Raw genomic sequence first — 18,096 nt, 5'->3', positions numbered from 1 at the left:
AGTGTAACCCCTGTCTGTGTTTGTATCTGTTTTTATGGGTGTTTTTTTTTTTTTTTACATTTTGAGTCAGGCTTATTACTTTGTTGTCCACTATTGGAATTCCGAATTAATTAAGCACAAATGATCATTATATCAAGAGGACGTGTCCAGAGCAAATCACATGTTATTTGCTTTAAAGCCAAAGTCATCAACACATGAGTTTTTGTTATATAGCTGTTATAAATGTAGTGAAAGTACATGCTTGTGTCTGCTCATTTGTGCATTATGGGAGTTTTTAATTAATTGGTTCAAGTTATGATCATATCAAGACAAAGTGTCCCATGCAAAACCATGTGACTTTCTTCAAGTTCAAGGTCACATGGCCATTTAGAGTTTTTGCATCTCCTTTTTATTGCTAAAGATAAAGTACATGTTCATGTCTGGTCAATAACTTTGTGGTGTAATACATTGGCATAAATAATCATAATATCTGTCCGTTGTTTTAAGCAACACTGGCCAAAGGCCAGCGGAGCTTATGTCATGGTCCTGTGTCCGTCGTTCGTGCGTCCGTCCGTGCGTCTGTGCGTTAACTTTTCCTTTAAACATCTTCTTCTCCTAAACTACTGGTCTAATTCTGATGAAATTTCTCAGGAATGTTCTTGGGGTGAACCTCTTTCAAATTTGTTCAAATTATGCCCCTGGGGTCAAATTTGATCCTGCCCAGGGGTCACAAAATTGAAAATTTGCTTATATAAGGCCTATTTTGTGAAAACTTTTAAAATCATCTCGTCCATAACCATTGGGCCTAGGGCTATCAAATTTTGTATGTAGAGATATCTTATAGTCCTCTACAAAAATTTGTTCAAATTATGCCCCTGGGGTCAAATTTGACCCTGCCCCGGGGGTCACAAAATTTAACATATGCTTATATATGGTCTGTTTTGTGAAAACTTTACAAATTCTCTCGTCCATAACAATTCGGCCTAGGGCTACCAAATTTGGTATGTAGTGGCATCTTATAGTCCTCTACCAAGTTTGTTCAAATTATGCCCCTGGGGTCAAGTTTGACCCTGCCCCGAGGGTCACAAAATTGAACATATGCTTATATAAGGCCTTTTTGTGAAATCTTTAAAAAAATCTCTTGTCCATAACAGTATGGCATAGGGCTACCAAATTTAGTATGTAGTGACATGTAATAGTTCTCTTCTTAGTTTTTTCAAATTATGCCCCTGGGGTCAAGTTTGAACCTGCCCCGAGGGTCACAAAATTGAACATATGCTTATATAAGGCCTATTTTGTGAAAACTTAAAAAACTTTCTGTCCATAACCATCCGGCCTAGGGCTATCAAATTGGTATATACACATGTAGTGACATCTAATAGTCCTCTACCAAATTTGTTAAAATTTTATCCCTAGGGTCAAATTTGACCCTGCCCCGGGGGTCACAAAATTGAACATATGCTTATATAATGCCTATTTTGTGAAAAAATCTTGTCCATAACCATTAGGCCTAGGGCTATACAATTTGGTATGTAGTGACATTTAGTCCTCTTTTTAGTTTGTTCAAATTATGCCCCAGGGGTCAAATTTGACCCTGCCCTGGGGCCACAAAGTCAATTATATGCTTATATAGTGCCTATTTTGTGAAAACTTAAAAACTTCTCTTGTCCTTTACCATGAGGCATAGGGCTACCAAATTTGGTATGTAGTGACATCTAATAGTTCTCTACCAAGTTTGTTCAAATTATGCCCCTTGGGTCAAATTTGACCCTGCCCGGGGGTCACAAAGCTGAACATGCGCTTATATAAGGCCTATTTTGTGAAAACTTTAAAAATCTTATTGTCCATAACCATTGGGCCTAGGGCTACCAAATTTGGTATTTAGTGACATCAAATAAACCTCTCCCAAATTTGTTCAAATAATGCCTCTGGGGTCAACCCGGGGGGTCACAAAATTGAATAAACGCTCATAAAGCGCCTATTTTGTGAAATCTTTAAAAATCTTCTTGTCGAAAACCATTCGGACTAAATTTGGTATGCAGTAACATTTTATAGTCATCTACCAAGTTTGTTCAAATTATGCCCTTTGGGTCAAATTTGACCCTGACCTGTGGGTCACAAAATTGAACATTATATACGCTTATATCTTGCTTATTTTGTGAAAACTTTTTAAATATTCTTGTCCTTAACTCTAGGACCTAGGGCTACCACATTTTGTATGTAGTGAGATATAGTAGTCCTCTACAAAGTTTGCTCAAATTATGCCCCTGGGGTTAAATTTGACCCAGCCGAGAGGGTCACAAAAGTGTACATGTGCTTAAATAGGGCCTATATTTAAGTATTTGCACATGCCGAGAATATTTGTTTCAGCCTTTTTTTCAGCAGTGGAGCGAAACAGGGCCATCATGGCCCTCTTGTTATGTGAAATACCATTTTGGTAGCTTTAAGTCAAAGTCAACGTAGACACTTAAAGTTTGTCACTAGTCCATATATGATAATAGTGATAGTATTTGCTCTTTTGACTGTCAGTTTTATTCCTGTATAGCACAATATACAAATTTCAAGGCAACATATTGTGTGCACCTAGTATGATGCTTTCATAAAGATGGAGGTCACATAATTATGTGAAATAGGCATAATATGTAACAACAGTAACAAAGGTTACAACAGGCTGATACATGCATGCTGTATTAACTATTGAAATCATGTGTGTCATTGATCGGGAGGCGGAAAACTACAACGGGCGAGGCATGGTCAGGGGTGATAACCCCAAAAAAGGGTTAGGGTAAGGGTTAGGGTTAGGGGTCGGGTTAGGGTTGGGTTTAGGCTAACCCAAACCCTAACCGGACCCCTAACACTAACCCTAACCCTAACCTTAACCCTCTAACCCCCCCTTGCGCAATACCATACCATGCCTCGCCCGTTGTAGTTTTCCGCCTCCCGTCATTGATCACTCTTGTCTTTGTTTAGTTGTTCAGGGAAATATAGAAGGGGGCATCTGTGCCTATAATGTGTTTTGTTGTTGTTTTTATGAGTCATTATAATTGCCATATTATGTTCAACCTTGTAACATTTGCATAAGTTTTACAGACTAACCAAAATCAATGTATCCTAGCATTTTTGATGGTGGATGGAGGTATAATTAGTTGAAAAAACTGTAATCTACAGTATATAGCATAGTTACAGCAGTTACTTAGTTATATCATATTACACATACAATTCATGATTTAAAACCAATATTGATGTATTTTGATGCTGTTCTCATTGCTGATCATTTCACTGAAATGTTGATTACTATAATTTATTATAATTGCAATTTTCTATGTTTTGGTCATTTTGAACCCAGCATGGATACAAGTTATTTACCAGGTTTTTCGAAGGAAAAAACTGGTTATTAGATTGGCGAATGCGGGCGGGCTGGCTGGCTGGCGGGCGGGCGGAACAAGCTTGTCAGGGCCATAACTTTGTCGTTCATTGTGAGATTTTAAAATCATTTGGCACATTTGTTAACCATCATTAGACGGTGTGTTGCGCGAAAAAATTACGTCAATATCTCCAAGGTCAAGGTCACACTTGGAGTTCAAAGGTAAAAAATAGCCATAAATGAGCTTGTCTGGGCTATAACTATGTCATTCATTATGAGATTTTAAAATCATTTGGCACATTTGTTCACCATCATGGGACGGTGTGTCACACGAAAGAATCACGTCAAAATCTCCAATGTCAAGGTCGCCACGACTAAAAATAGATATATTTTAAAACAAACTTACAAAGGGAGTTAATTTTGTTTGTTCATTTCAAAAGTTCAGTTTGAGTTGTCTCCCTTTATCAGATTTTTTTTCACAATGAAAACCTGGTTTTGTGACAATTTTGTCCCTTGTTTTTATGATTAGTGTATAAACTGAACTAATAAGATACCGGTAATGCAGAAATGCTCATTAATACATTTATGATTGGTATGTCAAGTGCATTATATTTACATAATTTGTTAGTCATACATGTATGCTGTCATACCATATAAAAATTATAATATAAAATAATACCAGTGTAACTATTTACACATTTACCATATCCATAAGTCTTGTCATTTCTTCTTATGGAAAGACAAGTACCATTGTGTTATTAATATCTCCTTAATATAAACATTTGAGAAATACTCTCATACATAGTATTACAAAAGAATATTATTCAAGTATTTTTTTTTAAATATATGCAATGATACAGGAAAATCTGTACTGATATGTCCTGCACATTTCTGTATTAAAGCATTCAAACTAAGAGCCCCCAAAAATATGACTTAACCTTTTGTACCTAAATTGAGATTTCCTATACAATATCTAACTACATGAAACCATATAGATCATTTTCACATTTTTTAGATTGACAAAACTTTTCTTTAAAAAGCTCATGGTTTCTCATACACTCCTGGCATCCACACAAGAAGTCAAACTTGAGTGGTGCTCTTGAAAACCAGGCTTATTGTATGTGCATGAAGTATTGTCCATGATTAGCCTGTGCAGATGAAGTATTGTCCAAGATTAGCCTGTGCAGATGAAGTATTGTCCAAGATTAGCCTGTGCAGATGAAGTATTGTCCAAGATTAGCCTGTGCAGATGAAGTATTGTCTAAGATTAGCCTGTGCAGATGAAGTATTGTCCAAGATTAGCCTGTGCAGATGAAGTATTGTCCAAGATTAGCCTGTGCAGATGAAGTATTGTCCATGATTAGCCTGTGCAGATGAAGTATTGTCCAAGATTAGCCTGTGCAGATGAAGTATTTCCAAGATTAGCCTGTGCAGATGAAGTATTGTCCAAGATTAGCCTGTGCAGATGAAGTATTGTCCAAGATTAGCCTGTGCAGATGAAGTATTGTCTAAGATTAGCCTGTGCAGATGAAGTATTGTCCATGATTAGCCTGTGCAGATGAAGTATTGTCCAAGATTAGCCTGTGCAGATGAAGTATTGTCCATGATTAGCCTGTGCAGATGAAGTATTGTCCATGATTAGCCTGTGCAGATGAAGTATTGTCCAAGATTAGCCTGTGCAGATGAAGTATTGTCCATGATTAGCCTGTGCAGATGAAGTATTGTCTAAGATTAGCCTGTGCAGATGAAGTATTGTCTAAGATTAGCCTGTGCAGATGAAGTATTGTCCAAGATAAGCCTGTGCAGATGAAGTATTGTCCAAGATTAGCCTGTGCAGATGAAGTATTGTCTAAGATTAGCCTGTGCAGATGAAGTATTGTCCATGATTAGCCTGTGCAGATGAAGTATTGTCCAAGATTAGCCTGTGCAGATGAAGTATTGTCCAAGATTAGCCTGTGCAGATGAAGTATTGTCCAAGATTAGCCTGTGCAGATGAAGTATTGTCTAAGATTAGCCTGTGCAGATGAAGTATTGTCCATGATTAGCCTGTGCAGATGAAGTATTGTCCAAGATTAGCCTGTGCAGATGAAGTATTGTCCAAGATTAGCCTGTGTAGATGAAGTATTGTCTAAGATTAGCCTGTGCAGATGAAGTATTGTCCAAGATTAGCCTGTGCAGATGAAGTATTGTCCATGATTAGCCTGTGCAGATGAAGTATTGTCCATGATTAGCCTGTGCAGATGAAGTATTGTCCATGATTAGCCTGTGCAGATGAAGTATTGTCTAAGATTAGCCTGTGCAGATGAAGTATTGTCCATGATTAGCCTGTGCAGATGAAGTATTGTCCAAGATTAGCCTGTGCAGATGAAGTATTGTCCAAGATTAGCCTGTGCAGATGAAGTATTGTCCAAGATTAGCCTGTGCAGATGAAGTATTGTCTAAGATTAGCCTGTGCAGATGAAGTATTGTCCATGATTAGCCTGTGCAGATGAAGTATTGTCCAAGATTAGCCTGTGCAGATGAAGTATTGTCCAAGATTAGCCTGTGTAGATGAAGTATTGTCTAAGATTAGCCTGTGCAGATGAAGTATTGTCCAAGATTAGCCTGTGCAGATGAAGTATTGTCCATGATTAGCCTGTGCAGATGAAGTATTGTCTAAGATTAGCCTGTGCAGATGAAGTATTGTCTAAGATTAGCCTGTGCAGATGAAGTATTGTCCAAGATTAGCCTGTGCAGATGAAGTAAACCCAGTTTTCCCAGAGATCAATTGAGTCATGTTCTGAGAAAACTGGGCATAATGCATGTGCGTAAAGTGTTGTCCCAGATTAGCCTGTGCAGTCCACACTGGCTTATCAGGGATGACACTTTCCGCTTTTATGACATTTTTTCGTTTAAATAAAGTCTCTTTTTAGCAAAATCCAATTTAGGCGGAAAATGTCGTCCCTGATTAGCCTGTGCGAACTGCACAGGCTTATCTGGGACGACACTTTACGCACATGCATTATGCCCAGTTTGCTAAGAACACGACTCAACTCATACCATTTTCAAGAGTGTTCTTTTGTCTTTTTGGCGCATGTGTATGTATGTTTGTCTTATTGCGTGTTGGTATTTGATGATGAGCTCGAAATGTTTGAGTTGTAAATTAAATTTCTGTTTTATTTCGTGTAAAGAGGAAGATGTACATTGTATTACATGGAAAATGTTCTCAATTCATATTAAAGTGCATAAGATGCTGGTTTACTGCATAGCATAAATAAATACCGAACACATTCAACATTACCATGAGTGTTCGGTAATAGGTTCCAACACTCAATAACATGGAACTGATTGATGTATATCAATGGTATCAAATTCAACAAATCAAAACAACTTTCTATTCAGCAGTGAAACTAACATAACTTGTATTTTTATCAGCATTTTTGTTTTCAATATAATAACCTTTGTCATGCGAAAATGGGTCTTTTGCCACATGTAGCCAGAGTAGCTCCAGCCCAACCTGGGCATCCACACAGTCTGGTGAGGAGCTTCCCTGTCCTTTTATAAGACCACAAAACCAGTGTGACTATAGCGGGAACAGCGTAGCTCCTGACCGGACGGATGTTGTGCAGGCTAATTTTTTGCCAATGATGACCAAATACGGTAGGGACCCATTTTGCATTATGCCGCTTTAATTGTATTATTAATTCCAGTCCATTGCTGACATTGTTTTGAGTCTGGCATTGATGATTTATTTGATGTTTTAGTGATTAACTGCTTGTTTTTAGGTACTTGATGTTTTCAACAGAAAACGGTCATTGAAAGTAAGTTTAAGTGTGCTCACAGATGCACTTTACCTGCATAATGAATTCAACTAAAATTTTACTAAGTTTTAATTGGTCCTTGCATGTACATGTATATATAACCAGTGGCACATCTCAAACCTCCAGTGTTAGACTCAGGGAAGCATTGTTTAGTGTTGTATGGAGTGATATCCATGGTAAAATTATACAATGCTTGATGACTATTCCTACATTCTTATTTATGATTCCAGTATCTTTTTGACTGATACAATATGTTTGATTACCTTCACAACATGATTGGCGATTTGTTAAATGTTGCTCATTTATACTTTTTTTTAAATTTGTATGATTGAATTTCTTCATATAATTTGTAACAGCATATAGGAACAGTCATAAGGCATTTTAAAACAGACACCAAATGTTTTGGAACTGGCTCCATCCAGGTTAGACCAATAATCAGTCATAATTGTAATGTTTATTTAATACTTATACTCTTTCACGTAAAACCCCAACTAGCTTAGGTACATATGGACCTTTTCTGATAATTCATTATTACAATCAGTGTTTTTAAATTCACCATTTTGGGAATGGGGCTGGGTCCCTTTGAATTGGAAAAATTCGCGGCATTTTGACTAAAATTGGGAAATTAGTGATGTTGCTGTTTGACTAAAAAATGCTTCAAATTGAGAATCAAAGTGTTTTCAGTATTATTTTACTAATGTTGAACTTATATGGGAGATGAACGTTATGTTGAAATATAAGAAAAAAAAAAAAAAAAAATCGAAACCTTCAATTGAGAATTTTTAGATCACTTTTTGGGGAAAAATGTATACTTTTTTTCAAATTGGGAATGGGGCTGAATAACGGACCTAATTTTTAACGAAAAAAACACACTGTAGAATCCTTTTCAATGTATACAAAACAATTTCACTACTAACAATGGTTATTGTGGAGAAAATTTGTCTTGTTTGTGTATAATTGTGCATGTTGATATTGTATTGGTGGATGGTTTCAATATGCAGATTGTAATAACTTCAGTAAAATGTGTACATGGTTACCATTACTCAAATAAACATGCAATGTCAAGAACTGTTCATGGACAAGTTCAAAAATATCCATAGACAGCAAATGACCATAAATTAACATATTGGTGTTCTTAAACATGTTCAGTAACTGTTAATTATCCCCACGCTTTTTGAAAAAAAGGTGGGGATATTGTGGTTATCTCCGCCGTCCGTCCGTCCGTCTGTCTGTCCGTCCGTCCTGGCCACTATCTCCTCCTACACTAAAAGCACTAGAACCTTGAAACTTACACACATGGTAGCTATGAGCATATGTGCGACCCTGCACTATTTGGAATTTTGATCTGACCCCTGGGTCAAAAGTTATAGCGGTTGGGGTGGGGCCGCGTCAGAAATTATCACTCATTTTTTTAGGTTATTTTACATTTACTTCTTTATTTCTACACCGATTCACTTCAAATTGATACTGGACCTCTCTTATGACAATACGGTCAATCTCAACCATGCATGGCCCCATTTCCAACCCTGGGGCGCCCCGCCCACAAAGGCCACACCCACCAAAAATTTCCATTTACTATAATTTTTTCATTTCTACACGGATTCACTTCAAATTGATACTGAACTTTTGTTATGACATTAGGGTCAATCTCAACTATGCATGGCCCCAATCCCAACCCTGGGGCGCCCGCCCACATAGGCCACACCCACCAAAAAATTCCATTTACTATAATTTTTTCATTTCTACACGGATTCACTTCAAATTGATTCTGAACTTCTCTTATGACATCAGGGTCAATCTCAACTATGCATGGCCCCATAACCAACCCTGGGGCCCGGCCCACATAGACCACACCCACCCAAAATTGCCTTTACTATAATTTCTTCATTTCTACACCGATTCACTTCAAATTGATACTGAACTTCTCTTATGACAATACGGTCAATCTCAACTATGCATGGCACAATTACCAACCCTGGGGCGCCCTGCCCACATATGTCACACCCACCCAAAATTGCCTTTTACTATAACTTCTTCATTTCTACACCAATTCACTTCTAATTGATGATGAACTTCTCTTATGACAATACGGTCAATCTCAGCTATGCATGGCCCCATTACCAACCCTGGGGCACACCTAGGTCAAACATTCGGCGTGGGGATACGCGTCGGCCTCTGCCGCGCCATTTCTAGTTATATTTAAATTAAGAACAATACATGAACTTATTCAAGAATATACCTGAAGAAAAACGTGTCATGTTTATGAACATATTCATGAAATAGTTAATGAAAATGTTCAAGGGACATGATGACATTTGAGATGGTGATAATGATCATGTCACGATGAGAAGACAATTATGACAATGACAATGAATTGTTATCAGTATAAGTATTTCTGTTTTTTTTTTATAACAAGCCAAAAGCTTGATAAACTATTTACCAGGCAGTAATTGTTTGTCAAAAAAATTGCTCCATTTCCAAAATATTTTATATGCAATTCACCTTATGTTTTTATGACCCCGGTAGGGTGGCATATAGCAGTTAAACTGTCCGTCAGTGTGTCAGTATGTCAGTCTGTCTGTCCGTCCGAAAACTTTTAATGGTCATAACTTTTTCAATATTGAAGATAGCAACTTGATATTTGGCATGCATGTGCATCTCATAAAGCTGCACATTTTGAGTGGTGAAAGGTGAAGGTCAAGGTCATCCTTCAAGGTCAAATGTCTAATGTATGGCGTCTGTCCGTCCGTCCGAAAACTTTAACATTGGCCATAACTTTTTCAATATTGAAGATAGCAACTTGATATTTGGCATGCATGTGTATCTCATGGAGCTGCACATTTTGAGTGGTGAAAAATGAAGGTCAAGGTCATTCTTCAAGGTCAAACGTCAAATATATGGCGTCTGTCCGTCCGTCCGAAAACTTTAACATTGGCCATTTATTTTTTCAATATTGAAGATAGCAACTTGATATTTGGCATGCATGTGTATCTCATGGAGCTACACATTTTGAAAGGTGAAAGGTCAAGGTCATCCTTCAAGGTCAAAGGTAAAATATATGGCATCCATCTGTCCGTCCGAAAACTAACATTCGCCATAACTTTTTTATGCCCCCAAAGGGTGGCCTATAGTTTTTTAACTGTCCGTCAGTCCATCCGTCTGTCTGTTCGTCAGTCAGTCTGTCCGTCCGTCAGTCCGTCTGAAAACTTTAACATTGCCCATAACTTTTGCAATATTGAAGATAGCAACTTGATATTTGGCATGCATGTGTATCTCATGGAGCTGCACATTTTGAGTGGTGAAAGGTCAAGGTCATCCTTCAAGGTCAAAGGCAAAAAAAAACAAAACCAAGGGAATAAATAAGCTTTAAAAAGAGATAATTTCTATTTATCATTTGGCAGGTACAGATCATTTTCACAAGAGAAGTAATATTTTGTATTATATCCCTTAAAAATATTGCTTCCTTGTAAAAATTATCTGTACCTGCCAAATGATAAAAATAAATAAATAAATGATAGTGGCGCAGTAGGGGGCATAGTATTTCTGACAAACACATCTCTTGTTTTGTATATATTTAGTAGCAAATCAATTTACTTACCGCCTAATAACATGGGTTATTATTTTCCCCAAAAAAAAGATTTTTATGAAAAAAACATTTTTAAAAAGTTATACAAATTTGTGAGAAAGTCTTTAAAAACAATACAGTTTTTAATATATTTATGATATTTATATATGTGCTTGACAGATAATTGTACAGAAACTAATTGCTTATTTAAGAAAATAACGTTTAAGTTATTACATGAACATCTATATAAAATAACCCCCTCTCAGGTAAACATTCTTAAATTTTAAGACACATTTCCTAGTTATTAAGTAAATAACTTAATGCCTTTTCCTCAGCAATTACTGAGACTAATATCAATCACATGAAATGAATGGCAAACTATCTTTTTAAGGGAACAATAGAAAATGAGCAGCAGCATACAAAAATGGGTCTTATGCTATAAAGTCACACAAGGTTTTGTTGTCTCATGAGCGGTCAGGGTAACTCCTGACAAGACTGTGCAAAGGCGCAGGCTATGTTAGAGATATTCTGGCCGCATATGGCATGAGACCCATTTTTGCATGATGGAGCTCATATTGAAATGTTGTTCTGAAATCTAGGTTATTTTGATTGTTTTAGGGTGGAGGGAAGAAGCTGGCTAGACAGAAATCCACACACCCCAGTGATGAGTTTATGAAAGGTATTACGCATGATGTATGGAGGATATTTGTTATATTTTGTCTCATAATAATATAATATTAAGTTCAAAATTAGGTGTCACTATATCGCCCGATTGGTGCAAATAGGTACCATTTGCCTTTGAATTTCAATGTCACATGGAACCTTTTTGCACCAATGAGGCGATAATAAATAGAGGGAAAAGCTTGTTAACAATCTAGTAGTCATATTTATAACCCAATTTTAATGAGTCTTAGGGAGAATATATTCTATTATGATATGAAGGTTCACCTCAACATCTGTCATTTTATGTAAGAAAACATGATCCATTCCTTAGTGCCATATTATCATGATTTGCAAATGACAAATTGCAAAAAATTAACTCAGGATAGAGACTTTGGGCTCTTTCTTAACATCTAAATTCTTAATTTGTTCATTCATTTTGCCATCATACCATTTTAAAATAAAGCCGTTTATATGACAAGCTCAACAACAAAATCATTTCACATCTTTTTTTTTTCCCTTTCAGACAAGATATTTGTTGATCTGACCTTGATTCAAGCCAAAGAGCTAGTGGCGATGGACCGCAATGGTAAGTGATAGCAATATTGTAACATATGACCAGTGCTCTGGGAAAACAGTGCTTAATACATGTGTGTAAGTCGTCCCAGGTTAGCCACACAGGCTTATCAGTGACACCACTTTAGGCTAAAACTAGATTTTTGGCTAAGAAGATTCTTTTTTTAAACAAAAAATACCACAAAAGCTGAAAGTTTTGTCTCTGAATAGACTGAGTGGACTGCACATTCTTATATGGGACAACACTATGTGACTGAGTGGACTGCACAGTCTTATATGGGGCAACACTATGTGACTGAGTGGACTGCACAGTCTTATATGGGACAACAATATGTGACTGAGTGGGCTGCACAGTCTTATATGGGACAACACTATGTGACTGAGTGGACTGCACAGTCTTATATGGGACAACACTATGTGACTGAGTGGGCTGCACAGTCTTATATGGGACAACACTATGCGACTGAGTGGACTGCACAGTCTTATATGGGACAACACTATGCGACTGAGTGGACTGCACAGTCTTATATGGGACAACAATATGTGACTGAGTGGACTGCACAGTCTTATATGGGACAACACTATGTGACTGAGTGGGCTGCACAGTCTTATATGGGACAACAATATGTGACTGAGTGGGCTGCACAGTCTTATATGGGACAACACTATCTGACTGAGTGGACTGCACAGTCTTATATGGGACAACACTATGCGACTGAGTGGACTGCACAGTCTTATATGGGACAACACTATGCGACTGAGTGGACTGCACAGTCTTATATGGGACAACACTTTGTGACTGAGTGGGCTGCACAGTCTTATATGGGACAACAATATGTGACTGAGTGGGCTGCACAGTCTTATATGGGACAACACTATGTGACTGAGTGGACTGCACAGTCTTATATGGGACAACACTATGTGACTGAGTGGACTGCACAGTCTTATATGGGACAACACTATGTGACTGAGTGGGCTGCACAGTCTTATATGGGACAACAATATGTGACTGAGTGGGCTGCACAGTCTTATATGGGACAACACTATGTGACTGAGTGGACTGCACATTCTTATATGGGACAACACTATGTGTCTGAGTGGACTGCACAGTCTTATATGGGACAACACTATGTGACTGAGTGGGCTGCACAGTCTTATATGGGACAACACTATGTGACTGAGTGGACTGCACAGTCTTATATGGGACAACAATATGTGACTGAGTGGACTGCACAGTCTTATATGGGACAACACTATACTACTGAGTGGACTGCACAGTCTTATATGGGACAACACTATGTGACTGAGTGGGCTGCACAGTCTTATATGGGACAACACTATGTGACTGAGTGGACTGCACAGTCTTATATGGGACAACACTATACTACTGAGTGGACTGCACAGTCTTATATGGAACAACACTATGCACTAGACTGAGTGGACTGCACAGTCTTATATGGGACAACACTATGTGACTGAGTGGACTGCACAGTCTTATATGGGACAACACTATGTGACTGAGTGGGCTGCACAGTCTTATATGGGACAACAATATGTGACTGAGTGGGCTGCACAGTCTTATATGGGACAACACTATGTGACTGAGTGGACTGCACATTCTTATATGGGACAACACTATGTGTCTGAGTGGACTGCACAGTCTTATATGGGACAACACTATGTGACTGAGTGGGCTGCACAGTCTTATATGGGACAACACTATGTGACTGAGTGGACTGCACAGTCTTATATGGGACAACACTATGTGACTGAGTGGGCTGCACAGTCTTATATGGGACAACACTATGTGACTGAGTGGACTGCACAGTCTTATATGGGTCAACACTATGCGACTGAGTGGACTGCACAGTCTTATATGGGACAACACTATGCACTAGACTGAGTGGACTGCACAGTCTTATATGGGTCAACACTATGTGACTGAGTGGACTGCACAGTCTTATATGGGACAACACTATACTACTGAGTGGACTGCACAGTCTTATATGGGACAACACTATGCTACTGAGTGGACTGCGCAGTCTTATATGGGACAACACTATGTGACTGAGTGGACTGCACAGTCTTATATGGGACAACACTATGCGACTGAGTGGACTGCACAGTCTTATATGGGACAACACTATGTGACTGAGTGGACTGCACAGTCTTATATGGGACAACACAATGCGACTGAGTGGACTGCACAGTCTTATATGGGACAACACTATGCGACTGAGTGGACTGCACAGTCTTATATGGGACAACACTATGTGACTGAGTGGACTGCACAGTCTTATATGGGACAACACTATACTACTGAGTGGACTGCACAGTCTTATATGGGACAACACTATGCTACTGAGTGGACTGCGCAGTCTTATATGGGACAACACTATGTGACTGAGTTGACTGCACAGTCTTATATGGGACAACACTATGTGACTGAGTGGACTGCACAGTCTTATATGGGACAACACTATGCGACTGAGTGGACTGCACAGTCTTATATGGGACAACACTATGCGACTGAGTGGGCTGCAGAGTCTTATATGGGACAACACTATGTGACTGAGTGGACTGCACAGTCTTATATGGGACAACACAACACTATGCTACTGAGTGGACTGCGCAGTCTTATATGGGACAACACTATGTGACTGAGTGGACTGCACAGTCTTATATGGGACAACACTATACTACTGAGTGGACTGCACAGTCTTATATGGGACAACACTATGCAACTGAGTGGACTGCACAGTCTTATATGGGACAACACTATGTGACTGAGTGGACTGCACAGTCTTATATGGGACAACACTATGTGACTGAGTGGACTGCACAGTCTTATATGGGACAACAATATGCAACTGAGTGGACTGCACAGTCTTATATGGGTCAACACTATGCGACTGAGTAGACTGCACAGTCTTATATGGGACAACACTATGTGACTGAGTGGACTGCACAGTCTTATATGGGTCAACACAATGCGACTGAGTGGACTGCACAGTCTTATATGGGACAACAATATGCGACTGAGTGGACTGCACAGTCTTATATGGGTCAACACTATGCGACTGAGTGGACTGCACAGTCTTATATGGGACAACACTATGCACTAGACTGAGTGGACTGCACAGTCTTATATGGGTCAACACTATGTGACTGAGTGGACTGCACAGTCTTATATGGGACAACACTATACTACTGAGTGGACTGCACAGTCTTATATGGGACAACACTATGCTACTGAGTTGACTGCGCAGTCTTATATGGGACAACACTATGTGACTGAGTGGACTGCACAGTCTTATATGGGACAACACTATGCGACTGAGTGGACTGCACAGTCTTATATGGGACAACACTATGTGACTGAGTGGACTGCACAGTCTTATATGGGACAACACAATGCGACTGAGTGGACTGCACAGTCTTATATGGGACAACACTATGCGACTGAGTGGACTGCACAGTCTTATATGGGACAACACTATGTGACTGAGTGGACTGCACAGTCTTATATGGGACAACACTATACTTCTGAGTGGACTGCACAGTCTTATATGGGACAACACTATGCTACTGAGTGGACTGTGCAGTCTTATATGGGACAACACTATGTGACTGAGTGGACTGCACAGTCTTATATGGGACAACACTATTTGACTGAGTGGACTGCACAGTCTTATATGGGACAACACTATGCGACTGAGTGGACTGCACAGTCTTATATGGACAACACTATGTGACTGAGTGGACTGCACAGTCTTATATGGGACAACACTATACTACTGAGTGGACTGCACAGTCTTATATGGGACAACACTATGCCACTGAGTGGACTACACAGTCTTATATGGGACAACACTATGAACTGAGTGGGCTGCACAGTCTTATATGGGACAATACTATGTGACTGAGTTGACTGCACAGTCTTATATGGGACAACACTATGTGACTGAGTGGACTGCACAGTCTTATATGGGACAACACTATACTACTGAGTGGACTGCACAGTCTTATATGGGACAACACTATGCTACTGAGTGGACTGCGCAGTCTTATATGGGACAACACTATGTGACTGAGTGGACTGCACAGTCTTATATGGGACAACACTATACTACTGAGTGGACTGCACAGTCTTATATGGGACAACACTATGCGACTGAGTGGACTGCACAGTCTTATATGGGACAACACTATGTGACTGAGTGGACTGCACAGTCTTATATGGGACAACACTATGTGACTGAGTGGACTGCACAGTCTTATATGGGTCAACACAATGCGACTGAGTGGACTGCACAGTCTTATATGGGACAACACTATGCGACTGAGTGGACTGCACAGTCTGATATGGGACAACACTATGCGACTGAGTGGACTGCACAGTCTTATATGGGACAACACTATGCGACTGAGTGGACTGCACAGTCTTATATGGGACAACACTATGCGACTGAGTGGGCTGCAGAGTCTTATATGGGACAACACTTTGTGACTGAGTGGACTGCACAGTCTTATATGGGACAACACTATGTGACTGAGTGGACTGCACAGTCTTATATGGGACAACACTATGTGACTGAGTGGACTGCACAGTCTTATATGGGACAACACTATACTACTGAGTGGACTGCACAGTCTTATATGGGACAACACTATGCTACTGAGTTGACTGCGCAGTCTTATATGGGACAACACTATGTGACTGAGTGGACTGCACAGTCTTATATGGGACAACACTATGCGACTGAGTGGACTGCACAGTCTTATATGGGACAACACTATGCGACTGAGTGGACTGCACAGTCTTATATGGGACAACACTATGCGACTGAGTGGACTGCACAGTCTTATATGGGACAACACTATACTACTGAGTGGACTGCACAGTCTTATATGGGACAACACTATGCGACTGAGTGGACTGCACAGTCTTATATGGGACAACACTATGCGGACTGAGTGGGCTGCAGAGTCTTATATGGGACAACACTATGTGACTGAGTGGACTGCACAGTCTTATATGGGACAACACTATGTGACTGAGTGGACTGCACAGTCTTATATGGGACAACACTATGTGACTGAGTGGACTGCACAGTCTTATATGGGACAACACTATGTGACTGAGTGGACTGCACAGTCTTATATGGGACAACACTATACTACTGAGTGGACTGCACAGTCTTATATGGAACAACACTATGCACTAGACTGAGTGGACTGCACAGTCTTATATGGGACAACACTATGCGACTGAGTGGGCTGCACAGTCTTATATGGGACAACACTATGCACTAGACTGAGTGGACTGCACAGTCTTATATGGGACAACACTATGCGACTGAGTGGACTGCACAGTCTTATATGGGACAACACTATGCCACTGAGTGGACTGCACAGTCTTATATGGGTCAACACAATGCGACTGAGTGGACTGCACAGTCTTATATGGGTCAACACAATGCGACTGAGTGGACTGCACAGTCTGATATGGGACAACACTATGCGACTGAGTGGACTGCACAGTCTTATATGGGACAACACTATGCGACTGAGTGGACTGCACAGTCTTATATGGGACAACACTATGTGACTGAGTGGGCTGCAGAGTCTTATATGGGACAACACTATGTGACTGAGTGGACTGCACAGTCTTATATGGGACAACACTATGTGACTGAGTGGACTGCACAGTCTTATATGGGACAACACTATGCGACTGAGTGGACTGCACAGTCTTATATGGGACAACACTATACTACTGAGTGGACTGCACAGTCTTATATGGGACAACACTATGCGACTGAGTGGACTGCACAGTCTTATATGGGACAACACTATGCGACTGAGTGGACTGCACAGTCTTATATGGGACAACACTATACTACTGAGTGGACTGCACAGTCTTATATGGGACAACACTATGCGACTGAGTGGACTGCACAGTCTTATATGGAACAACACTATGCACTAGACTGAGTGGACTGCACAGTCTTATATGGGACAACACTATGCGACTGAGTGGGCTGCACAGTCTTATATGGGACAACACTATGCACTAGACTGAGTGGACTGCACAGTCTTATATGGGACAACACTATGCGACTGAGTGGACTGCACAGTCTTATATGGGA

The 18,096-nt window shown here is 39.8% G+C and overlaps 1 protein-coding gene across 5 annotated transcripts in view; it reads left to right on the top strand.

Moving 5' to 3' along the window:
- Window positions 1-18,096, top strand: part of LOC127872759 (uncharacterized) — a 116,956-nt gene that overhangs the window by 61,507 nt on the left and 37,353 nt on the right. For 4 of the 5 annotated variants that reach the window (XM_052416141.1, XM_052416139.1, XM_052416138.1 and 1 more), the window contains exons 16-18: window positions 7,108-7,143; window positions 11,327-11,387; window positions 11,895-11,957. In XM_052416141.1, coding sequence (XP_052272101.1) covers window positions 7,108-7,143; window positions 11,327-11,387; window positions 11,895-11,957 — 160 coding nt within the window. The remainder of the gene's footprint in view (window positions 1-7,107; window positions 7,144-11,326; window positions 11,388-11,894; window positions 11,958-18,096) is intronic. The other variant, XM_052416140.1, reaches the window with a different exon arrangement.

The sequence above is a fragment of the Dreissena polymorpha genome, chromosome 3 (genome assembly GCF_020536995.1).
Source record: "Dreissena polymorpha isolate Duluth1 chromosome 3, UMN_Dpol_1.0, whole genome shotgun sequence".
Classification (NCBI taxonomy): domain Eukaryota; kingdom Metazoa; phylum Mollusca; class Bivalvia; order Myida; family Dreissenidae; genus Dreissena; species Dreissena polymorpha.
The sequence above is the reverse complement of the archived record's forward strand: the minus strand, read 5'-3'. Positions and strand labels throughout refer to the sequence as shown.